At 38.8% G+C, this 16,281-nt stretch overlaps 1 protein-coding gene across 1 annotated transcript; it reads left to right on the top strand.

The window, feature by feature from the left end:
• Nucleotides 1–7,623: 7,623 nt before the first annotated feature.
• On the top strand, nucleotides 7,624–14,283 carry LOC132866105 (coxsackievirus and adenovirus receptor-like). The gene is made up of 4 exons (XM_060898688.1): nucleotides 7,624–7,759; nucleotides 11,117–11,280; nucleotides 12,079–12,304; nucleotides 14,138–14,283. The coding sequence occupies exons 1-4, from the start codon at nucleotides 7,729–7,731 to the stop codon at nucleotides 14,152–14,154; spliced, it is 438 nt and encodes a 145-aa protein (XP_060754671.1). The 5' UTR covers nucleotides 7,624–7,728; the 3' UTR covers nucleotides 14,155–14,283.
• The last annotated feature ends 1,998 nt before the right edge of the window (nucleotides 14,284–16,281 follow it).

Consider the following 16,281-nt stretch of genomic DNA (forward strand, 5'->3'; position numbering starts at 1 on the left):
ACCACTGTATGGTTAATGTGTGTATAGGTCTGGCCATCAGGCCATGAACTCATACAACCTGCGAACTTTCCTGGAGGTGTATCTCCTTGTTTCCTTGGACTGGATATATCTCAACACTGAAGTAAGTAAAATCCCTGATATTTTTTTTTTTTGTGTGTGTGTGTGTGATTATTAGAATGTCTAGGTCATGTAAATCCTAAATTATTGTAGAATGCATGCATCAAATTAGATTTTCAGCTCATGTCTTTGTTATAATTTTAAAACATTGGGTGAGGATAGTAGTCAAAATAGCATGTGCACCTTGCACTTCTCAAATGTTCAATATGGAAAGAATACTTGTAGAAATATAACATATTTGATGAGTCACAATTTCTAAATGTGTTTTATCCATTATAATTTAGAGTTTAGACCAGATTTGAGTAATTCCGGGGGTGTCGTGGCTCAGGTGGATGGGGCACTGTGCCATGGGTCTGGGGACCTGGGTTTGATTCTGACCTGAGGTCATTTCCTGATCCCTCCCCATCTCTCTCCCACTCATTTCCTGTCTCTGCACTGTCCTATCCAATAAAGGTGGAAAAAGCCCCCCAAAAAAATAGATTTGAGTAATTCTAAATTAATAAATAATTTCTTGATGTGGTATTTCAGGGTCTTTCAGTAGCAGTATTTGAAACTGTACCTGTATTTTATACCATACCTGTTTGAACTATCCATCCATCCATTATCTGTAGACGTTTATCTTGTTCTACTGGGTTGCAGGCAAGCTGCAGCCTGTCCCAGCTGACTATGGGCGAGAGGCAGGGTACAAGTTGCCAGGTTATCTCCCGTGTTTGAACTATATTTTTATATTTCACCTTTAGTTGCTGGCAAGTTCATTTTGTGCCTGTTGGGTTGCACCCGCATGCACAAACACACATCTATCCATCCATCATCTATAGTTGCTTATCCTGTACAGGGCCGCAGGCAAGCTGGATCCTATCCCAGCTGACTATGGATGAGAGGCAGGGTACACCCTGGACAAGTCGCCAGATCATCACAGGGCTGACACATAGAGACAAACAACCATTCATACTCTCGGTCAATTTAGAGCCAGGTCTTTGGACTGTGCTGGAAACCCACACAGACATGGGGGAGAACATGGCCACACAGAACGGCCCTCGTCCGTTGCTAACCTTTGTTGCAATGCTAACCAATACACCACCGTGCCATCACACAAACACACACACACACAATTGTTATCACCTGGGCCCTGTACTACGAAGCGGGTTTTCTGGCTTACCAGGGTAACTTCGAGAGTAACTTGATCACGTGCAGCGTAACTTCCCGATTAACCCATGCTACGAAAGTTGGCTATGTTCAAACCGAGGTATGCTGCCATGGCAACTTACGCTGCATCTCAAACCTGCTCGTCTCAGGTTATGTTCTTGGTTAACCCGAGGTTTCCGATTAACCACACCCTTTTTAAACACCACCTCTCCACCGACATTTCCTCTAGAGACAATGCCAACGTACCTGGATGACCCGTGCGATATCGGAGCGCAGATTAGAGATGGGATTTATGGCTCTTTGATGGGATCCGCATCTTTGTGATCCGTTCTTTGAAAAGAGCCGTTCAAAAGACTGGCTCATTTGGCTCTTTTTAAATATTTATTCAGTTTTAAGAAGACAGCGTCTAAACAAGCCAGATCCCTCTGCTTAGACAGTGACAATATTTCTGGACATACCTTTTATATAAAGCAACCTAGACTTACATTATTGTAACCCCTAAACGCTCATAAATAACCATTAAAAAACAATGAGGGCTTCAATGAATGTCCATGCAGAATGGCGTTAAAAAAAGAACCCACTCAAGAACATAGTTATCAAGAACGCAAGAATATTTTATAGAAAAACACTTGTTTTACAAAAATATTTAAGTCTGAGATATAAAATAGATAGAACTACAATAAATATAACACAAGAACATTTTAATAGAAAAAAACTTGTATTAAAAATATTGAAATTGTAACAAAAATAGATACAACTAAACAGTCGGATAAATAGATAAAGTTATAACAAGAACATAAGATTATTTTAATAGGAAAAACAATTAATGCAAAAAATATATTATTAGAAAAATAGATACAACTAGACAAACAGATAAATAAATAAAATACATAAAAATAGAACAAACAAAATGACGATAGAATAAATTAAATGAACGTCCGTGCAAAGTAGTTTTCCCACAATATTATCATTAATATCACACAACAACATTATAAACTATATACAAAACAATTTGAACTATTAGGCAAACAGATAAAACTTGAATAAATAAAAGGCAAATGCTGTTTAGCCTACTTCTTGTCCTTGGGCAAAAGCTTTTTCATCTGAAACACAGTACAGAAAAAGAACGACACACACACACACTTACCATTATGAATGATGTTTTTATATTTCATTTTCACCTGTTGCCAGGTGTGTTTGGCACTGCTGTTGCCTCTGAAATGTTCACAGGACATACACCAACTTAGTCAAAGGGACTGAACAGTCAGTCATCCTAATTCATGTGACTCTGTGCACATATCAGCTTAAGTAGGCTACTCCATGAATTTACCATACCAAATTTTATTCAGGATTTTTCGGACATTAAACAAGCTATATATGACTGGGGCCACGTCGAAGGACCATTTTCTGTGACTTGTGATTGATCATGAAGCTTTCTCTCATCCTATACTTCTGTTCTGGAACATGTAGAAGGGAGAATGTACTTGCGCATTTACCCGATCGGCAATTCGTTGCCAACATGTTTGCCGCTCCTTACTGGCAGCCGCTGTGTTCGATTTTGCTCTTAATGTTGTTTTGAACTCCTTGTAGCTTGGCATTATGACAGCGCATTCTTCCTCCGTGAAGTACGGCGACCGTGCCATTGTGAACAGTGGGGATTTGCGCTGATAACCTCCCCTTTAATGTGAACGCGCATTAACCCTGATTAGGTTAAACCAGGTTCAACAAATCAACTTCATAACTGGCGTCATAGTACCGTTTAACCCCAAACAAGATAACCAGGTTTTGTCAACCCCGGTTTAGCGGGGGAACCCTGGGTTACTTCTGGGTAGGTTAACCTCTGTTTGTAGTACAGGGCCCTGTTCTGAAACCGAAACCTCTGAGTTTGACAGCTCAGGGTTAGTCAATCTATTGTTCAGGTGGTGTAAGTGGTTAGCAAGAATGAGTGTTTGGTGTAACAAATGGGTGCATTTCAAACTTTTTGGATAGGACAGTGTAGAGACAGGACAGGAAATGAGTGGGAAAGGGGGAGAGATCAGGAAATGACCTCAGGTCAGAATCAAACCCGGGTCCCCGGATTTATGGTACAGCGCCTTAGCCACCTGAGCCACGACACCCCCCAGTATTACAAAATTTTTGGTATAACAAACTATTTGGACGTCCCCCAAGGAGTTCATTATCACAGGGTTGCAGTGTATTTATGTTAAGTGGTTTCCTATAGGAGGCAGCACGGTGGTGTAGTGGTTAGCACTGTCACCTCACAGCAAGAAGGTTCTGGGTTTGAGCCTAGTGGCCGGCGAGGGCCTTTCTGTGTGGAGTTTGCATGTTCTCACTGTGTCTGCATGGGTTTCCTCTAGGTGCTCTGGTTTCCCCTACAGTCCAAAGACATGCAGTTAGGTGGAATTTTTACCTTCATGGAAATGAAGTGAGCATACCATAGGGTTTTTACCTCTCCATTCGACACCGAGTCCTGCTGAATTATTTTCCCTTCTACATTTAAAAATCTCTCTAGTTTTTTTTCTCCCAGTGATGAATTACTTTTGGTAAATCAAAACATCTGATGTCTTTGTTTTGTTTAGAACAATTTGCACTTCCAAAACCATAGCAAAATCTTCCCGTACTGGTCAATAACAACTAACTCGGCTGAATGACACACTACAAGCGTGGCCCCTGTCATGGCGGCATAGTGATCTTTGGGCGGCATGGTGGTGTAAGTGGTTAGCACTGTTGCCTCACAGCAAGAAAGTTCTGGGTTTGAGCCCAGTGGCCGGCGATGGCCTTTCTGTATGGAGTTTGCGTGTGTAGGTACATTCAGTCTCTCTTTAAGAAACTACATTTCCCATCAGCCAACTTCCGCGTTGACCTACGTCATGCGTGGGCGGGATCATCTACATCACATCCTCCAGGAAGGCATGAAACTCCTAGCTCCTCCTCTTTTGGCGCCGTGATTTCAACACAGACACAGTGAGGAATCGCTCGCTCCGAGAGCAAACCCAAAAAGACATCTTTTCTTTCTTGCAAGAATCAGAGTTTCGCGCTTTTCTTTGTTTACCTTTGGCCACGGTAGACTCTAAGATCATGCGATTTCAAACTCAGCTTGAGTTACAACCGGTTTTTCATTTGTTCCTTATAAGTATGTACTACTGCAGCCCAGGCAGTTATTTTAAAGTTAAGAAGCGACTGGATCCTTTTTAACTCAAAAGCTGTGCACAGTATTTAATCAGAGACTTTTCTTTTCATCACGAGCGACCACGTGTTGGACCGAGAAGTTCTCTGCGCCTCACGGAAACGACTCACGTGCTCCACAACGGCGAAACTCCAAAAGTCTCGGAACATCTCTTCATAATCTTGCTAGAGGCAAGATACTGAGTAAGACTTGGCATTTGGGCAAAACCTAGTCTTAGGAATTAGCTTTTATTGAAGTAGTGTGAATTTAACCTCAGGAACGGTTTGTTACACTGTAAACACGCAGCGTGTTGAATTGATTTATTGTTTTGTTTTAAGCTCTCAGTTGTTTTAATAGATAGGCTGTGCATGCTTCTCTTTATTCCTGACTAACACTAATTTCCTTATCACACATTTTGACCTTATCAAGGTTTCAGTGGATTCAGTACTGTTACGAGCTAGTGAAATTAGCCTACAGCTAATTTCTTTTGTCCCATTAGCATCCAAAGCATGTGTATTGTCTTAGAAACACGTGGTGGTCCTCCCCCACTCACAAACACACCTTAGCTAGCATCCCTTTGTCTTAGCTTAGCCACACGAGGTTAATCTAGGCCTACATGAACACGTGGTCACCAGGCCTGACACACACACAAACACGTGGTCACAGGCCTCACAAATACACCTCATTTAGCATCCCACGCTAGCTTATTTCTTTTGCTAGGCCACAGGCCTTACCACGTGGTTAACTCCTCCCCCACAAACACACGTGGAGTTAGCGACCAGAGCTAATCCTTTTTGTAGGCCACACACAAGGCCTCTCTCTCTCCCCACACACAAACACACCTTAGCTAGCTTCCCTTTTGTCTTAGCTTAGCCACACAAGGCTAATTCCTTTGTTCTCCTCAAATCCCACGTGGTGATCCCTACACCACGTGGACACACACGAACATACCTAGCTAGCATCCCACGCTAGCCTTCTGCTCAGGCCATAGGGCCTTTCACTCACACACACACACACACACACATCTCACTGTTTGTATATATTTCAACTGCCATTATCCATTTTTATCTTTGTTATAATAAATTCATTTATTATTGAAACTGTGTGTTTATATGTGTTCCAATATCTCTGAAGTCCCCAATCTCCAAAGAATTCTAAAAGGTGCATATGATTTATGCAATATGGTCTAATCTCATCTCATTATCTCTAGCCGCTTTATCCTTCTACAGGGTCGCAGGCAAGCTGGAGCCTATCCCAGCTGACTACGGGCGGAAGGCGGGGTACACCCTGGACAAGTCGCCAGGTCATCACAGGGCTAACACATAGACACAGACAACCATGGTTGCAATATGGTAAGTGATCATAATAATTTGGAATATACCATAATTTAGCTGTTTGGTAATTTATTATTAAGCACCAAAATTAATGGTATTAATTAATGAGACTGATTAATGAGACTGATTCCATGAGTGATTTAATGATATGAGACTGAGTCAGTGAAAATGATTCACTGAAAACGATTCAAATGAGACTGATTCAATTTTAATTATTAACCTTCAGATTTAATGAGATTGAATTACCCAAATGCACCCACACTTTCTCCCCGTGTCTGCATAGGTTTCCTCTGGGTGCTCTGGTTTCCCCTACAGTCCAAAGACATGCAGTTAGGTTAATATGCGACGACCTTGGCCTGGAGGTGCCGTTGAGCGAGGCACCTAACTCCCACCTGCACTGTTAGCATGGCTGCCCCACTGCTCTGGGTAAGTGTGCGTTCACTGCTTCAGATGGGTTAAATGCAGAGAGGAATTTCACAAGTGTGTGATGAATAAAGTTATACTTTATTTCTTAACTCAATTTATTAATCCTGCTTTCTGAAACTGGTCCCAGGACTGCACAGTTCAAAGGAAATCACCCGTAATAGTGTTGTGACGTTCGCGAACGAACCGATTCTTTTGAACGGCTCCTAGGCATGAACGATAACCGAGTCTCGAGCTGGGGGAGCCGTTCTTTCTCTGTACTGTGTTTCAGATGAAAAAGCTTTTGCCCAAGGACAAGAAGTAGGCTAAACAGCATTTGCCTTTTATTTATTCATTCAAGTTTTATCTGTTTGCCTAATAGTTCAAATTGTTTTGTATATAGTTTATAATGTTGTTGTGTGATATTAATGATAATATTGTGGGAAAACTACTTTGCACGGACGGTCATTTAATTTATTCTATCGTCATTTTGTTTGTTCTATTTTTGTGTATTTTATTTATTTATCTGTTTGTCTAGTTGTATCTATTTTTCTAATAATATATTTTTTTGCATTAATAGTTTGTTTTTTCCTATTAAAATAATATTGTGTTCTTGTTATAACTATCTATTTATCTGACTGTTTAGTTGTATCTATTTTTGTTACAATTTCAATATTTTTAATATAGAAAGTTTGTTTTTTCTATTAAAATGTTCTTGTGTGATAACTAGTTCTTGTGTTATATTTATTGTAGTTGTATCTATTTTGTATCTCAGACTTAAATATTTTTGTAAAACAAGTGTTTTTCTATAAAATATTCTTGCGTTCTTGATAACTATGTTCTTGAGTGGGTTCTTTTTTTTTTTTTTTGTTACAGAAATGCCGTTCTGCATGGACATTCATTGAAGCCCTCATTGTTTTTTAATGGTTATTTATGAGCGTTTAGGGGTTACAATAATGTAAGTCTAGGTTGCTTTATATAAAAGGTATGTCCAGAAATATTGATGTCACTGTCTAAGCAGAGGGATCTGGCTTCTTTAGACGCTGTCTTCTTAAAACTGAATAAATATTTAAAAAGAGCCAAATGAGCCAGTCTTTTGAACGGCTCTTTTCAAAGAACGGATCACAAAGATGCGGATCCCATCAAAGAGCCATAAATCCCATCTCTAACCCGTAACCAAATATTGTGCGTGTACCCGCGCATGCGCTCTGCCTCTCAGTGACTCGAAACACAAAAGCTTGAAAATACACTTCCTGTTTCTGCCCACATCTTCAGAGTACACATTAAACAACAAAATGTATGTGAATAAAAATGCTGAAGATACAAAATAAGAATAAAAACTGTTAAAAAGGAAAAAAATATATAGTAATATGTGTGTGTGTGTGTATTTATTCTTAGCCCAAGTGCTAGTCCTTCAGAACCTGTCGAGATGAACAGCATGAGTCTGGATGAGTGGGCGGGGCTTCGCTGGTTCTAGCGCGCGCTCACCTTAAACAGCTTACACTTTGTGTTTGTTTGTTTTTTCCCCTCCAGAGAAGGAGCTAGTTTCATTTTAATGCAGATATGAATGTCATGATTTATTTGCTTTTTGCGGGTGAGTAAAATTTTTAGCATCTTCTAAACTTATTATTAACATCCCAGGCTAGAAACATGAAGTATAGATTAATTAATCTACTGGATAAAGTGTCTCACTCAGGACCTGTCTGGGCAGCAGTTTACCTGTCAGGTCATTCCATGGTTATTATTTTTGTCTGTAAGAAAATTAGAGATGTTTTGAAATCCAAAAAAGCATTATTCAGAGAGAGAGAGAATTGTACATAACTATGTAGTTATGTTTGAGAAATGTTTCCCAGGTTAATTGCATACAGGTGTGGGTTTTGTTTTTTGTTTTTGTTAAAGGTATGTCCTACTCACGCTTATAAAACTGAAATATTGATTAATTTATGAAAGCAGTGAACAAGAAGTTAATTAAAACCATAAATAAATTATAGAAAGCCTTCCCAGAATGCCTTTAGAGTCATAAAAACAGTTGAGTTAAATGCCGGAAGTTGAGAGCCAACGCCTTGTCTTCGACAGGTGACTTGGTTTATGGCGTCTTCTTTTTGTTTGACAGGAGCTAACTTGTCCGTTTCCTGCGCTTTCATTCTGTGACGAATGAAAAATAATTATTTTGGGTTCAATCTTGATAAGGTGGGCTGGTCTGGCTGATGCTTCATAGTTTTTAAATAGAAGAAAATGTCAAACATGCAGTACTACTGTGTTATAATAAGCATTATGCTATAACTACACCACCACCAATGCTAAACTACTGACAAGTGGTTGTATGCTATAAGCCAGGGGTTCCCAAACTGCTCTTGCTTCTTATTAAGCATTAATATTACACACATTTATTCTAACTATACTAATTTTTACTATTGTGTGCTGTTAATCTTGAAGTTAATGAGGATCGTTTTCTGACAAGCCCCAATTAAAGCAGTTTTAATCCCCCCCCCCAAACACTGACACACTGTACCACTGTAGGAGTTCAGCAATAATAATAATAATAATAATAATAATAATAACCATTTTCCTAATCTTTTTCCCCCCTCCCTAAATGAGTCAGGGACCATTCCAACCCACCAGACAACTCTCCCCTATCGCAAGATGGCTGCCAGTCAGGCAGAACATAGGTTGGCATGTGAAGCCAGCTAACCACATCTTTTCAAACTGCTGCTGCTCATACAACATCAGGGGAGTGTTTATTATATGCTAGTGCAGTAATGCACTTCAAAGAAAGCACTATCTGTCCACTTCCGCACGCATAAATTCACAGACATCCAGGATTGGCTAGTGTCACTCTAATTGACAGGGGAAAATCTTGAGAGCATGGCCAATTTTGCTCTCTTGGACTCCAGAAAACAGATGGCTGTGTCATCATCAAGATTCGAACTCCAGATGATGGTGCAAATGGTTTTCTTTTGTGAGTCCAACAGACCTTTTCTTTTCCCCCAGCCATCTACGTCCACTTGATCCTCAACAGCATCAAGTGTCTCAGACTCGGGGGGGGGACAACAGAAAACCAACCCAAACATATGCACACCAGTTATTTGAATATGGATTTGCAAATATAAAGGTAATGAGAAGCTGAAAATGCTGTAAAAGCTAGGTACACAATATGTCTCTGCAAGCGCTGAAAAGACATAAGGACAAATGTTCCAGTATTAGAATAATTCCTTAGGCGGTTCATAATGTCCATTAATATTGACACAAAGTTTGGGAACCCCTGGAGTTGGCTATTAACCTTTTAGTTATATATATATATTTTTTAAATGAATGAATGGTGCCACGCTTGATACTGAATCTCCAAGGCATGTGTCAAAAAATCATTCAATATTCAATTGAAACACTGTCAGCACTTGCGCAAACAAATAGTGCGTGTTTTAGTGGCTTAAGAGACTTCATGACGGATGACCTATTTTGTTTTTTTTGAACCAGCATAAGACAAACTTGTATTAATAAGCTCACTGGCAAATGTGTCAAGTATATTTTACAGGTCAGTTAAACCCACATGAGCGTTGTGTACAAGGTAATGGGTGAAGTACAGTATTAAGCCTGGGTTAAATGTAATGGAATGAGGTTTGTATGTGTGTTAGACAATAGGCTCATTATAAATTGATGTAACCTATTATAGATGTATACAATAAGAGTGCAATTTGTTATAAAAACGTTGGTAGAGCCAGGTGCCTTGTATTTGTTTTTAAAAACAACAACTGCAATCATTACTATCTGCACTTCATGCTTGTGCACACCAGAGGCCACAATTGTGCACTATGTTGAAAAGCGTTGAGTCATGAACTCTTGAAACAGCTTGGGTGGGAAAGATTTATTTTGCCATCGCTCAAATAAATGATTTAATCCAAGTATTTGCACAGTACGACATATTTTACTAATAAGCGTACTATCATGACAAATTCACGTGCTACTATTAAGTATGGCAACATGTGGTTTTGGTATCTGTAGCTTCCGTCACTTGCTCATGTGTTGCAGGTAAGAAAGAGTAAGACCTACAGGTATGTGCTTGCATGTAGGACGTAGATGTGGTTTCTGCCACGTGCTGCAATGCGTCAGCATGTCCGCCTTATTGTAAATGGAAATGGCTTGAAACAAGTGCTGGTTTATGGAGGAATGACTGGTAACCTGACCTGATGATATCTGCTGTAACACTGTCTGGTTGTTACAAATGGCCTAAATTTCTACATATCTATAGGAATATAAATGTAATTACACGTTCAGTGTCGATATTTTGATCCAGCCTGGTTGCTGCAGGCTGCCAGACAAGAAGTAGTAGAAGTTGTCTAAAAGTAATGTCAGACAGAAATGAGCATGAGCTGCAAAGAGAAGTGTTGTAAAATCGACTCCACCGTTTATTGTAGTGATCATTTTTAACTGGCTAATAATAAATCAGAATTGCATTCCTAAAACTTGATGCCATTCACAAAGAATCTCCACAACACCAAAAGTGTGTTTAAGTTTCCATAATAGTTACAACATTATAGGTTTCAAGAATGATTTGTATCAGTGGTGAACGTGTCATGTAACTTCTCAGGTAAACATGACCTCAAGATAAGCTGAGATAATGGTAGTGAATTGCAAATAAACTGTCTAATCTTGCCGGCTAAACTCTGCCAAATATTAAGAATAGCTATGAACTTGCACAAAAAAAATCAGAAGGAAATTCAGCAACAGCTTGGCGAATCCTCTACGTTTATTACTGCATAAAATCTCTCAAAATGAGCGTGCATATACTGTCAGAGCTTTTATGCATAGAAGAGTCGTTTCTTTTTTCTTCTTTTGATGTGTTGGAGATTTTGGCCTCTGAGTACTGTAATGTAAACTATTAGCTACTGTATTTTGTTTACACGGGTATGCTTGAAATATTAATCATAGAAATTATTTTTTTTTCCCCCTCCAGTGATTCACCTGGCTTCATCTTTAACTGTTGACATCCCAAAGGACTCTTATGATTTTGCTCGTGGTGACTCTGCAGTTATACCATGCAAGTTCCTGACCAAGATAACTGGCAAACCAGTCATAATCCTATGGACTGCACAGCCAGATAATCCTGCTGATCCTGCTGTAATGAACTCGCTTCAGAATAATTTTCTTCTTATGCTGCTTCAGCACTTTCCTTTTCACCTTCCTTTAATTTCTTCTTAGTTATTTTAATAATTGCAAGTAGGCATGTAATGATATATCATGCAACAATAAATTGTGATACAAATTTATAATTGGAATCGATGAAATAAAAAAAAAATAAACTGCGATTATCAGGCTGCATAATCTTAGTTTTTCCTAGCTGTAATTGTGTTGTTTAGACTGCAGAGGGCAATAATGTACAATACTGGGAATACGGATGACTTCACTCTATGCAGAAGTAACACAGCTCTAATGCTGCAAAAACACATATTATATAATATATTTTATGCGCACACAAAAAAACCCACAAATCTAAAGTGGGAAGGAGCTGTTGTGCGATTGACTGCACAAATAGATTTCTAAGAAATCTGAGCTCTTTTTACAGACTGCCCAAAGCTGAAGAAATGAAGGTAGAGGTAAATGTTCATGCAAATTTAAGAAGAGGCCTATTTGTTTTTATTTTTTTTCCCATTTTTAATAAAAGGAATATTTTAGTTAATAGGCTATTATATTTTACTCCATCCTTTACAGTTTGAGTAAATAATTTTAAGAAAATGAAACTTTTTTTAATTCAACAAAAGGAATATTTAATTTGATAAAGAGGAAAATAAGTTTTATTACCAATTTAAAAAAAAACTTCATTTCAACTTTTTCAGAAATATTGTGGGAAAATCATATTGTGAACCTCTGTAGTTGGTTTCTGATTTTATGTTTATGCTAAATTCTTTTGTCTCATAGATTGACATCCTCACATATTACGACTTTGCAAATGGAGAAACTGGACTGGACATCAGTTCAGAATACAAGGGCCGAGCTTCACTTAAGCCAGACATTGGCAAAGGATGGGCAAACTTGACAATGGCATCTCTTGTATCAAAGGACAGCAGAGACTATGAGTGTGAAGTTAGAATTCCTGGTGACAGCGAAGGACAATTATCAGATGTCACTCAGGTTGTGGTTTTGGGTGAGTACAGGGGCTGGTAATATGTAATATTAACAAATAATATTATGCAAATAGCATATTAATAATACAACCCCAATACAAAAAAGGCTGGAGTATTGTGTAATTGACATTGTATTCAACTGAATAATACAATATTAAGACAAGATATTTAATATTGAAAGTGGACCTTTTTTTTGTGTGTGTGTGTGTGTGTGTGTGTGTGTGTGTGTGTGTGTGTGTGTGTGTGTGTGTAAGTCAAGTTTATTTGTATAGCGCTTTTAACAATAAACATTGTCGCAAAGCAGCTTTATGGAATTTGAACAATCAGTAAACATACACATTCTCAATTTGATGCCTGCAACATGTTCCCAAAAAATTGGGACAGGGAAACAAAAGACTGGGAAATTTTAGAAATGCTCAGTAAATAAATAAATCTGTTTGGAGCATTCTACAGGTAAACAGGTTTGTGTGTGTAAATAAATAAATAATAATAATTAAAGCCGCTAGCAGCCTTGACGGGCCCTCGCACATGTGGTTGTGCAACCCAGGACATTCTGCCACCCAACAAAACAATCACGTCATATATTCATCAAATGTTCAAAGGTGATGTGCATGTTGCAAATGCCATGACTGCTTGACGGATGAGAGATAGACAGACAAAGACTGTGTGTGTGTGTGTGTGTGTGTGTGTGTGTGTGTGTGTGTGTTTCTGTGGTGTGAAAATGTACATTTATATATGTACAAAACTATACATGTGTCTCCTCCTTATCTCTATCTCACGCTGTAATCTTAAGTCATCTTAGCTTTCCTGTGTGTGTGTACATGCAGAGTTTTCATATGTCTGCAACAAAATGCATAATGATGGCAGGTCACTATTATTGTGTGTGTCTGTTTGTCAGAGAGAGAGAGAGAGAGAGAGAAAGTGTGTGTGAAAGAGAGTGTGCTCATAGATGTTGCGAGTGCATACTTGAGTGTATGTGTGTATGCATAAATATGCATATATGTGGCAACAAAGGTGTGGTTGAGCGTCAGCTGTGAATGGCGAGGAGTCAGGCTTAACCAGCAGGTAACATGGGATGAGTTATACCTGTGTCTAATTACTGGCAGTCTATTAACATGTCTTTCAGATAGCTAGTACCAAGAGTAGCTAATACTACATTCCCTGATGTGTGTGCATGTGTTAGTATTCACTGAAAAGTTAAAGTCAAAATAAAGTGCGCCTTGAATTTTCGTGCCTGTCTCCAGTTCCTCATTGTCCCACATCAGGGAATTGTTACACCATGATAATTTGGTTTTATGTTATAACATGATAATTTGGTTTGACGTTATAACATGATCATTTATATTTCTAAAACGTGAAACTTTTCACATTATAACATGATAGATTCAAACATGAGTTTAAATGAGGTGTGCAGAGAATAAACTGGGTAATATAGAGAATAAACTAGGTAATATGGCTCATTTACATGATTTAATCAAGTTGTATTGCATGTTTGGGTTGAACTACGGGAAATTATATTCACAGATTCAAACTTCCCAGATTAATAACTCTTCAGCAAAACATTGTTAAAATACAATCGATGTCTCTTTGCTACTGTACCAAGGTAGACAATGAGCTACAGCCGAATTTTAATCAAAATGAGTTGTTCTCCGAGCTGGACAAATAACACTGGTCTCTATGTGCACCCAGCTGTGAGACAAGTGCACAGGGACTGTCTAAATAGTGCAAGACTGTGTGGCAGCAGGGGTGTAGTCAAGCAGCGGTTTGTGAATGGACGGCGAGGTCAGGAAAGGTGAGTGGCAAAACGATCATACCTGTGGTTAATTGATGCTGTGTGTGTGTGTGTTTTGCAGTGATGGCTGAAGGTTGATAAGGAGGGAGAGAGCAGAGAGGTGGCGTTCATCTCCCAACTGGAGCATTTGTGTGTGCGCAAAGTGACACACAATAGACAGAGCTGAAAATCTGTAGAGAAATAAAATGAGCAAATTTACCACCACTACCCACCTGTCTGTGTTTCAGTGTTCCACCCACTCTCAAAGACATTTACAGACTGAAAAGAGATGCGATGAAAATATTCAATAACTTCACTCTTTTATTTACTGTAGTGTCACCAAAATCATTGCACACATCAACAGTCTCCTGTTGTTTATACTCCAACAGTTAGTTCAAGAAAAATGGCTTTCATATAATTCTGGGGATTTTAATTTTGTTGAATTTTCATATGGTTAATAATAGATCATCTGCTGCTGCACTGCTCCCTTGTGGCCACTGCATTTACACCAATCATATGAAGGATGCACGAGGTAACTGAGTCATTATCCAATGAGGAGCAACATTCAATTCAGCTTTACCTGCAGCCATATTTCAGTCTTTTTCAGTCTATTGCAAAATGACTATGATGGGAAAATAAATCTTATTTCTCAGGTTATTGCTCAGAAATCTGGTCTGAACCATCTATAACCATATTTGGTCAAGATCATAGGAAAAACCATCATTGGCTGTGGGTCATATGGACCAGAAATCGAAATGGAGTGAGGGATTTGACTAATAAACAACAGGAAAAGTCATTCGAGATGAATGAAGCTCAGGTAAAAGAGAAAAAAATCGGATCATGAGACTAAGGAAGTTTAAGAAGAGCAAGCAGACACAAATGAAGACTTACACAAGAATGAGGAAGAAGATAAGCCACAGACAATGCCATTCCAGAGGGAAGTTCAGGTAGAGTAAGCAGGCACAGATAAAGACTTACACAAGAATGAGGAAGAAGATAAACCACAGACGATGTCATTGCAGAGAGAAGTTCAAGAAGAGCAAGCAGACACAGATGAAGATTTACACAAGAATGAGTTAGAAGAGAAGCAACAGAAGATGTCATTGCAGAAAGGACATCAACCTGAGAATGGTGGGTGGGGGGAAAGGGGGGGGGGGGGCACCCAGTAGAGAAAGTTGCCAGTAGTATCAAAGTGGTTCACAATTACAGTGGACAGGAAGAAATGGCAAAAAAAATTGTTCCACTGCCAGGTTCAACCAAACTGAGGTAACCATGGACCAACGTATTGTACAACAGTCTCTGAAAGAAAACAATCCATATCGTACACTTGCCTTCAAGACCCAGCATATCAAAACTCCTAACAGCTGGAAAATTAATAGTCCATATTTAAACATGGACCAGATATCTCTTCTATGCTTCACATCCTTACAATTAGCATCACTACACATCATTGTATTTCTAGACAAATAAAAATTACATAAAGATTTATCTGTATGTGCATAATAGGTGAGAATGTCTTCCTTTGTGAGGATTGACCAGTCCAGTTTTTCTATGTTAACACTATTTTCATTTCTGGATAATGCAGGTTCAACAATATTCAAGAATTATTGACATATCAATAGGTATATGATCAGTGGATACAGAATGCTCATACACCCCAATGAAGCATGTGCATCAGCTGTACTAATACAATGGTTCAGCCATGATGTAGTGTGCTAGGCCTCACTACTAAGCACTTTGCTTGACAATATAAAATTATTATCTTGACAAAACCGAGCCATATGATTGGCAAATAATGCATTCCTATCTGACTTATCCGCATTCATATCCCCAATGACATACACTAGAAGTATTTTTTGAATAAAGGAATTAATAAAGGCAAGTCTATTTAGATATTCATCCTCATTCTGATGGCATTCATAGAGTGTATGCACATATACGATAACAAAATCCTTGTCATTGTGAATAAACTGTATAGCAGAACCAAGCCTAACCACATTTATCAATGAGTCAAACTTCTTATTCTATAGAATAGCCACACCCCATGATATCCTACCTCTGACTATTCCCATACCAAGGTCAGTTGTAGACTCCCTAGCCCCATGAAAGTTATCATTGAGAGGATTTCATCTTTCCAAATCTTGCTTCACAAGAAATGCCTCTCCAGAAAGTTCTCTAGAAGGTTGTCAACAACTATGCAGCGAGCTTTATCCCATGCACTTTGAT

The sequence above is a fragment of the Neoarius graeffei genome, chromosome 18, assembly GCF_027579695.1.
Source record: "Neoarius graeffei isolate fNeoGra1 chromosome 18, fNeoGra1.pri, whole genome shotgun sequence".
Classification (NCBI taxonomy): Eukaryota; Metazoa; Chordata; class Actinopteri; order Siluriformes; family Ariidae; genus Neoarius; species Neoarius graeffei.